Source organism: Gavialis gangeticus, unplaced genomic scaffold (genome assembly GCF_001723915.1).
Source record: "Gavialis gangeticus isolate Ggan-Ray unplaced genomic scaffold, GavGan_comp1, whole genome shotgun sequence".
In the NCBI taxonomy this organism is placed as follows: domain Eukaryota; kingdom Metazoa; phylum Chordata; order Crocodylia; family Gavialidae; genus Gavialis; species Gavialis gangeticus.
Window position 1 is genome coordinate 12,405,734 of NW_017729017.1, and position 10,091 is coordinate 12,415,824.

The following is a 10,091-nucleotide window of genomic DNA, read 5'->3' on the forward strand; positions in this document are numbered from 1 at the left end:
GCCCTCTAACTAAATCCACACCCCACAGCCTTACCATGACATCTGCTGGCATCGCAGTGTTCTCTGTCAGTGTGTTATACACTTGCCCCTACTCCATTTTGTCTGTTTAGACTGCACAGCCCAGGCGGCAGAACTGCCTGCCACTCTAGTCATTCAGTATTCAGCATACTGGGTCCCCCTTTTTGGTTGGTTCTTGGACACTACAGTAATAATGTTGACTAGTCACAATAGCCAGCAGCAGCTTACCCTGTAAATGATCTATCACTTGACTGTCATATAAATAAATTCTGGAAAATGTCCTCAAATGGTGAAACACACACTCTACTGTATTTTAGGTGGTGGCAGTTATCACCTCCTGGCAGCTGGTGTTTCTGTTCTATGGAACCATCACAGTCCAGTTCAACATCTGGCATTTAAAAAGCAATTGGAAAGTCTAACTGGACAGCATTTCACCAGATATAACAGAATCCTGGAATTAAATCTATTTCTCTATCTTCCAGAGTCATAGTTCAGTTGGATTTTACCTGGTTTCCATATGTGCAAAATTACATGTGAACAGACACCTGTGTGGTTTTAGATGTAAACACAAGTCTGCACTGGAGTTGTTTTTTGCTTCTGCACAAACACCTGGGTGCATGTTGGGATTTGTCTCTATCAAACCCTTGCTTGTGCCCCAGCATCATAGGTTTTGAACTTGCATTTCTGAACAACCAAGATGTTCAGACCACTGAAAACATTTGTACAATTTGTTATAATGTAAGCATATATGTGAATCCAGATGCAAAAGGGATATGAAATATGCTTTCATATACTATAGCTGATATTCAACATTTAAGGCAGCTTGGAACTATTTCAGATTTCTTTGCTGGTGTTTCTGGATTAAAATATATGAGGCAGCAATGTTCTGCCACTCAGGGAAAACAGCCATAGCACACGTCATTTGCATTGCTTCATCTTCTAAAAAGTAGAAAGTGTTATGATGGACTGTATTCACTGAACACTTGCAATCAAATTTCTTCTGACGTTATGTGAATCAGCAACTTTAAAGAAGCTTTTTGTGCAGCCAGATTGTAGCCAGAGATCCTCAAGAACTCAGAAGAGACTCTTTTGCCTTTAGAAGTATGTACATTCAACCACATGCTGCAGATCTCCCAGAAATACCATGGTGGTCTGTATATATAAGGCCTAGCACTTATGTACAGTACCATTGCAAAAAACCATCAATCCATCCTATCAACAGCCCTGTGAGGTAGGGAAACAGTCGCAAGTTTTCCACAGGCCACACAGCAAGTCATTGGCAAAGGCAGGATTTAAATTTGCAAGTTCCCGATACCTCATTCACCACTCCAGCCTTTAGACCATGTTGCCTCCCACAGCAAGGAATTTTTAAGTTTGATGACCCTGAGGTCTTGACAACAGTATTTAGTAAATAGTGTGCAGAACTGGCATGTTTTCATAAGAACACAAGAATTGCCATTTACAGGGTCAGACCCTAGGTCCATCCTTCCTAGTATCCTGTGCCACACAGTGGCAGGGTGTGGATGCTAAAGGGAGATTGAACCGGGTACAGTCAGGGTTTTTCCTCTCCCCCTACTGTTCCTCTCTCACTTGTAGCCTTCAGCACTTAAGCACTAGGAAGTTCTAATTCAGAGGTTATATCCCTAACTTCCATGCTCAATAGATACTGATGCCCCTTTCTTCCAAGAATCTGCCCAATCCATTTTTGAATCTGGCTAAGTGTCAGCTTCCACAGAAGCTGGTGGCAATGAGTTCCATACTTTGATAAAGGCTGCAGCCATGTTGGTCTAAAAGTAAAAGCACTCAGTGTGGTAGAGGCGATCTCTTTTCTTAGACCAACTAGACCAGGGGTTGTCAGGGAGGTACTTGAAAAGGCCCTAGGGGATACACGCAGGCAGATGGAGACAGAGCACCGCCGCGCACCATCCCACACATGCGCCTGCCCCCCCAACCCCCCCGCATGTCCAGCCGCTGGGGGTACACCAATCTGAAAAGGTTGACAAACCCTGAACTAGACAGTTGCAAATAATGACACACAATATGAAAAACTTACTTTTGTTAGTTTTAAACTTACCACCTACTAGTTTCATCTTGTGAACCTTAGTTCTTACACTGAGAGTGTAAATAATAAATCTGCATTTACTTTCTCTGCACCATTTAGTACTTTGTAAATGCTTATTATGTCTTCCCTTAAGCATCTCTTTTCTAAACTAAATACGCCTAGTCTCTTTAATTTCTCCTCATATGGAAGCCCAGCATACCGCTAATAATCCTTGGTGCCCTTCTCTGTACCTTACTTGGAAGCAGATAAGAACTAAAACTATCAACAGGCACACTCAGGAAATCATGAATTGTCCATACCCTAGTTAGTTACAAGACATGAAGAGGTCACTTTTTGCCTAATAAATAAGAGTGTATTTCTCAGGTGCACAAAGGAGAAGTTTGAAGCTTGTAGTATGTATTCTGTGTACCCTTTGCTTAGAACGTCCCCCCGCCAATTATAGAAGATCTGAGAACCACATGATAGAATTTAGTCCAAGCTCTTTTGGATTTCATTAAATTTAGTGGTGCCCAGCTGGTAGCTGAAGGCAAAGCAGATGACAGTCAAATAGCTTACTGAAGCCAGACAGAGATCATCAAAAACAAAGAAGTTACCAGAGAAGGTAAACATTAGAAAGAGTTTAGACTTGCTTGGTAAATAGCATTCCCATAAAACCAAAAACACATAAATAGCATTGTGCAACAGACATGCACACTGGCTGCCACGTTCCAGGAATTAACAAAGCTTTGGCACACGCAACAGGGGCCCCTACAGCCATAAAGAGGTTTTGTGTTTGAACAAATTTCTGAGTTCCAGGGGGTTTTTTGTTTTTAAAGTACTTACCACCAATGCTAGGACGAGTGTCCGCACCTTCTCCCCAATCTCTGGGGAAATGTCATTGCCGAACTGCTGAAGGGTGGTAAGGAAGCGCTTTAGTTTGCTGAGTTGCCGGGCCCCACAGGTAGCTGGAAGTTGCTGATTGGTCAGTGAGGAGGAAGAGGAGGAGGCAGGAGCGTTGCTGAACCTCTGGGGCGGAGATGGTGCCCCATTGAGTGTTGGGGGTGAATGGTTAATACCATTAGGCACTGCAATGCACAGCCAAACCAAGATGTTTGCATTAATGATTACTGCCATCACCTTGTGTATCAAAACACTCATGCCAGGCTTTGAACTTAGGGAAGAAGTATGTCTTGTTTACATCTTAGAGCAGGGGTGGACAATTATTTCGGCTGGAGGGCCACTTAGTGAGTTTTGGGGACCTGTTGAGGGCCATATCCATCACCCTCTCTCTCTCTCCCTGTCTCCTTCTCCCTTCCCTCCCTGTCTCTCCCTCCCTCTAGAACCTGGCTGGAGCTGTAGTTCACCAGAAGGCCTGACACTTAGCTGTTGACCCAGACGGGAACTTCCATCATGGCAGACAGGCAGTGGTATCAGCTACTGATTCAGCCAGCAGGTTCTGGAGCTCTGACACAGAACCTGCTGTTGGTGTCACAGCTGACACTGCCACCTGCCCAGCATGGCAGCAGCTCCTGCCTGGGTCCATAGTTGACACTGCCAGCAGGTTCCAGGTTGGGGCTCCAGGTGGCAGCTTCCACTAAGTTAGTAGGGGGGCAGCATCAGCTATGCACGCCACCGGCAGGTTCTGTTGGGGCTTCTGAACCTGCTGGTGATGTCCACACCTAATGCTGCAGCCTGTCCACCTGCCCAAGTCCACAGTTGATGCTTCTGCCTCAAGGGCTGATGCTGCTGGATGGAAGCAGTCCCATTCACTGGGCACCATGCAGCAGGCAGAGCTGCCAAGAGCCTGCAGGCCAGATCCAATGAGTTGGCAGCCATCCACCCATGGGCCAGATCAAATCTTTTGTCAGGCTGTATCCAGCATGCAGGCTGTATTTTGCCCACCCCTGCCTTAGAGACTACGCACAAATATATTAACATTAAAGAAAGACAGGCTTAAACACAACCTTGAAATCCTTGGAGCACTGCAACCTCACACAGCAATGTCATGTCAATTTGTGAACACTGAACAGAAAACAGAGGATGGCATACAATATTCAGAAGGCAATACTGGGTCTGTTTCCTCAAATCCTATATCCATTTCTCCGAGTCATCATGAAAGCACACAGTTTCCTGCTGGTAAACTCAAAGAAGATACAAATACAGATTTGCTGAATGGCACATACGTGCATTTTTTTCCTTTTTCGTTTAAAAGCAGACTAGCTTGGACTGTACTACTTGGATATGGAACTTCACATGCTCAGCCTCTTGCAGATTAGCTGTAGCATTCTGCAGGCCAGACCAGCTGTAGAGGATTTTAAATGTACACTGGTCAGTCTTTTTTAAAATGTTTTTGTCATATAAATCTTACTGAAACTAAGATAGTGGTTCTCAACCTTTTTAGTTTTGAGGCACCCTTTGAAATGCCAGCTCTTATTTTTCACTCAGTTTTTGACTACAGAAAAATAACAGAGAAGTTCTTTGTTGCAAAGAACTGAGAAACACTACATCAAGGCAGAATGTTTTTAACACAATGGATTCCTGTTTGAAGACTCTGGGTCTGTGTTATGAATCAAGTTTGAACACCTAACAGTTCTAGCATTGCGTGGCACCCTGCAGCACCCCTGAAAGAGTCTCATAACACCCTGGCTGAGAACCACTGAACTAAGAGAACAGGTAAGAACTTGCTTAGATGCTAAAGATGTTAAGTCATTGCTAAATATAAGGTTTAAAAGAAAATCTTTCTAAATAGATGTCTGCTGCTCCACTAATTGGGCTAGCTCTTAGAAAGGTGGGGTAGGGTAGGGTTAATATGTATATTAGCCCCCCTCTACAGTTCTATCTATTCCCCAATTACCTTGTTAATTGCACAATAAATTTAGACAGGCTACAGTGCAAATTAACTACTGCGCCTTAAAAAAGTCTAATTAAATATAAAGTTATTGCTTGACAATGCAGCTGATGCAGTTTCCCAGCCAAGGGGGAGCACAATGCACACCCAGAGCTGGGAAATCACAGCCAATGTGGTCTACCAGGCACAGGAGTACAGGGGCACTTCAGGTAGTGGCTGGGAGATTGCAGCAGTTGCAATCTCTATGCTGCAGGGTGCTCCATTCACCCTTGCAGCTGGGAGATGCCCAGTCATGGATGTGCCACATGCAGCTGGGATCAAGAATCCCTGCACCCAAAGGCACCCTCAGTCCTGGCTCCACCCCACATGTGGAGGGCAGCCGGGACCAAGAGCCCCCTCAAGTGCAGGGATTCTCAATTCTGGCTGCACGTGGTCTCCAGGGCTGTGAGGAGTCTAGGCTCTGTGGAGGGCAACAGTGGCCTGCCCAGAGCCCGGGTCAACTGTGGCATGCAGCTGGGAGGCTGCAAGTGGCTGCACTGGGGTCTGCGGAGCCCCAGCCCAGCTTGTTGCTGGTGGCGGGTGCACACATACATTGAGGCAGATGGCAGGAAAGGGGCTGGGGCTGCGCTGTCACAACAAGGGTCAGGACCCTTGCAGTGCCCCAGCGCGCCAAAATTGTACAGTCAAAGTTACAGATGTTTTTGGCACTGCCCAAAAAGAGTGCTGACCCCTGCATTAGGTATAACTTTAGACAACTGTAAACAGCTGGGTAGAAAAACACCCCACTACAGAATCAGAACCAGGCCATTCCCAGAGAATTCCCAGGGGATTAGTTTTGCTAATGTCAACAACATTGGCTATCTGGTTCAAAATCCTTTTGCTTAAATGAGACTACAGTGACCAAAATTTAGGTACTCAATATGGGAAGTGATTAAAAATACCAATACAGAAACTGTGCAATCTCGGGTCTCATCCAGGAAGCTTTGATAACAGACATGAATGATTTAGGCCCAAATGATTTAGAGGAGGAGGGAGAAGTATGTTAGGTTATAAAAAGAGTTTTATTCAATCCCAGATTTCTTGTGCACACAGATATGCACTGCAGTTAGAAAGAACATTGGCCACATACTTAATGAAGTTTTAGTCCCCAAGCAGTATAAAAATACTCAATTACTGTATTTTTAAAGGATGCTGTTTGGAGGAGACATGCAGACATGATTCCCAGAGTGGTGCTACCACCTAGCATGCTGATGAGCAGATACTGGGCAGGAAAATATGACTAAAATGGAGATAGCCATTCAAGAAAAATGTTTGTGAACACTTCATTTGCATGGGAACTGAATAACATTTACCAAATGGTAAAGAGAAAAACAGCAGGTAAAAATGGTTTGTGCAACTCAAAGTTTACAAACAATGGCAGATTAGTGATAGTAACATAGAATCCTCACATCTTTCAAAAGACTATATTAATGGAACCTTTTCAAAGGATGGGAAGGGAGGGATCAGAGCAGTTAAACTGCTCAAAAGCTGTTCAGAGATCTGAGGTTATAAAAGCTCCATGCACCTGTAGCAGCAGTGGAGACGGGGAAGACAAGCACAGATAACCAGAGTCTGTTACAGATTCAAAGGAAAGATAAGGGCAGAAAACAGCAGAGCTGGTTCAGGCTAAGCAGAGTGGTGAAAGGGCTTTATGGGTGTGGGGAGGAGATGGCGATGGTTGAAGTTCTAGAGATAAAGTATCTGTTTATAAAAAGAGAGAGGACTGGATTAATGACAACATACAGGGCTTTTCTTTTAAAGGTGACCTGCAAATGAAAGTGAAAAATGGGCTTGTGATTTTGTGTCAGTATTATGCATAAGGAAGCCCTAAGCATTTAAAAATAAAGTACTTTGTGTTCTATAAAGGAAATATTCTATATTCTGAACACAATCAAAGAAACCAGATTAGGTGATCTGCATTCTGTGGGAGAAGTTAAACCCGCCATAAAGGATTTAAAAGGGAAACAGCAGCGTCTACCAACTAGCTGCTAGACTAGGTGTCAAGAGATTCAAGTTTATTTTCCCTACCTGTCACTGCCCTGCTGTCTACCATCATGGAAGGTTTTTCTGCACAGCTGTCTATCCTGTTTTGATTGTAAGCATTTTAGGACAGGGTGCTATGTGCCTGTGGGTACAGACAAATATACTTTTTAGCCCCTTTAAAAGAGGAGGGGGAGCGCCTCCCCAGGAGCATGCATCAGTTGTTATGATCCAACATGTGTTTGTATGATCCTGCAGCAATATAAAATAGTGAAATTACCCTAACTTTGACCTTGCATGAAGCAGGGTTAATTTTGCTATACTTGTATCGCTGCAAAATCATGCAAGCATTATAATTGCTGGGTAATAGTTCATATCAGTATCCTTCAGTAACATTACAATTAGATCCATCTGTACCCTGTACAATATCAGTCACAAAGGGGCCCTGATTTTGAATGAATTAAACTTTGCCACACCTACTTCAGCACAGTTCTCTTAAAAATCAAAGGTAATCTATGCTGAAGATGCAACCTACTAAAGCATTTGATACTGTGTGTCACATCCTCTCTCAAGACATTCATATATATTGGTCTAGGTAGGACTGAAAGCCCTCACACAATACAGGCATTAAAAAAAATAAATAAAAAAAAAAAAAAATCAACATATTGAGGTCAGGGAGAAGTGTGTGGAGGGTTAGTCCTGGGCCTAATCTTAAGGCCACAGTTGCTGAATATTTCATTAAATGCTCCAAAACGAAGATTAAAATGTTAATCTATGAAATTTAGAGATGACACTGAATTGTGAGGGGGATGTAGGCATCTGTTAGAACAGTGACATCTTACAAAGTTGCCTGGAGAGATGAGATGCATGGGCAGAAAAGAGTGTAATCACAAGTGTATCTGGGGAAGCGTAATTCTTAACATAGCTACTAAATGGAAGGAAGAGAACTGGAAAGTCATGGTGCTGAAAAAAAGGCCTTGGAGAGATGGTGAATGGTAAACTGGATATGAGTTTGCAACATAAGGGAAAAAGTCGTAGTTTTCTGAAGCTTCATAAATGAGGTAACAAGGAGAAAGCACTGTCTATATTTTGCTGGTGCTATTGCATCTGAAACAGTAGGCACTGCTGTAGGAAAAAAGATAGAAAAACTGGAAGGATAGTGAAGAACAACTGAACAGAACAGGGATGCAAAAGGACTGAAATTATGGCTGGAAAGGATCACGAAAATGACTCTACATTTGAGAGAAAAGTATAAACAGTAAAGATGGAAAGAAGAGATTCAGTGTGGACAAGTGAGCCCTAGTTCTCTGCTTATTTCAAGTTCACTTGGACAAAGCACTTCTACATTTAAGCCAATGTGCTGCAGGGAACAATTCTGCACTGGCAGAGGGAAGGAGTGGGTGATCTACCTAGTCACACAATAGAAATTTTCCTCCTAGTCACTGCCTCTCTAGTGCCTTGCCAACTCTCAACACTGGACATTGGCTCTGGAAAACAACTGAAATACTAGCAGTGACTTTCACAAACTACATGTGTTCATCTTGCTGAGATTAAGAGTCCTGCTGACAATCCTAAGGGAAAAGCAGTTTCTCAACACCAGATTGCTAAAATCACAAAGCTCTTACATGCTGTAGGGGTGAAGGACACTGGCCGAGGGCCTCCTGGGTTCACGGGTGGCAGAGGTGGCATGCTGGGAGGAGAGGATCTTGACTGTATCTTCACTTCCACAGGGGATCCAGGCATCACTGGCAACCTCTTCTCGTTAGCAACTGTTGGGAGAGAAAAAAGGCTTTCAGGCTCCATGAAATTCAAAGAAAACCCTTCCTAATCTAAACATTCCACTGAACATAGCATATATCATCTGTGGAGGGTGAGAAGAGACAAATGGCATGGGACTGTACCAGAAGGTTCTCAGATGCTACATCCTGCCTGTATCATAAGAAACAGACCATGACATATTAATAAGTTTCAATGAAGGCATTGCCTTTGACATTCAAAGGATGCTCTATTCGGATGGAGGACACTGGGATTTGGTGCAATACAATCTGGACCAGCCATGTTTTCTAGTTGGTTGGCTTTTTAAAAGGAAAGAATTTTGCCCGGCAGCCCCAAGGGACTGTGCCACTTGCACACTGCACATGTGTGCAGGGTGGGATTTTCAGAAGCACACATCCCACTGAAACTCAATCAATTTCATGCTCTGAAGGCACTGAGCTGCTTTGGGAAATAGGGCTCACAGTAAAAAAGAAAAGAAAAACAGCAGCTGAAAATGAGTAACTTTTGCGCCTAACCTTGTTAAAACTCGAGGTCACACGTTTAGCTCTGGGGCATTACGCCACCCAGTGCGAGACAGGTGGCATCGTTTATACTGCTGTAGTGCCTCTGATGCCATCAGCTGCTGCTGGAAAGAAAGAGCTTGGGTTTTAACAGATGAGTAAAGGAGACATTTTTAAAGCTCTTGTTTCTGGGCTTTGTCAACCCCAAGTGGGGAGACTACAAGGATGATCATAAAACTGACTACATCAGGGGCCGGCAGCCTTTACAAGCAGCAGGCTGAAATAATGCTGCATGCTCTGTGGCAGGTCTGCACTTCTGACCCAAACACTAACACCTCACTGCTGTACAGCCACCATGTGTGCAAATTCCGCCCACCACTGCAGAAGCTTCCAGCTGAATCACCACTGATCTCTGGCCTTTGTGGGCCAGATTAAAATTGCTCCTCAAGCCATAGGCTACTGACCCTTGGGTTACATCAAGATAAAAATGATCCATACATTATTTTTATGAAAACCATATCGATTTAAAACATGTTTTTGTGCAGTAAAGACTAGACCCACATGTGACTGCTTCACAAAGGACTCCTAAAATCATCAGCATGTAAACCAGAGAGCATGGATGCTTATTGTGGATCTGCTGGTGACACCAGCATGTAGTTCATTCATACATTTGCAACTCAAAATAATAACATGAGATGACACAATCTAAATTATTCCCCCTCAAAAACGTACTGACCACTTTCTGCTCCTGAAACTGATACCGGTCTCATTTGATTAGCTTACTAATGAGTTGTGACTATGTTCTAGCATGCCTTTTATAAAAATGTTGACAGGTTTCCAACACGTCCATCTGTGTCCTGACTTTTTTTCTTGACCGGGGGGGGGGGGA

General features: G+C 43.7%; 1 protein-coding gene across 3 annotated transcripts in view; it reads right to left on the reverse strand.

Annotated features, from left to right (window-relative positions):
* The window catches only part of CBFA2T2 (CBFA2/RUNX1 translocation partner 2), a 134,528-nt gene that overhangs the window by 20,264 nt on the left and 104,173 nt on the right, over window positions 1–10,091 (reverse strand). For all 3 annotated transcript variants that reach the window (XM_019513110.1, XM_019513109.1, XM_019513111.1), the window contains exons 2-3: window positions 8,552–8,695; window positions 2,903–3,144 (exon numbers count right to left, since the gene is read on the reverse strand). In XM_019513110.1, the coding sequence (XP_019368655.1) occupies window positions 2,903–3,144; window positions 8,552–8,695 (386 nt within the window). The remainder of the gene's footprint in view (window positions 1–2,902; window positions 3,145–8,551; window positions 8,696–10,091) is intronic.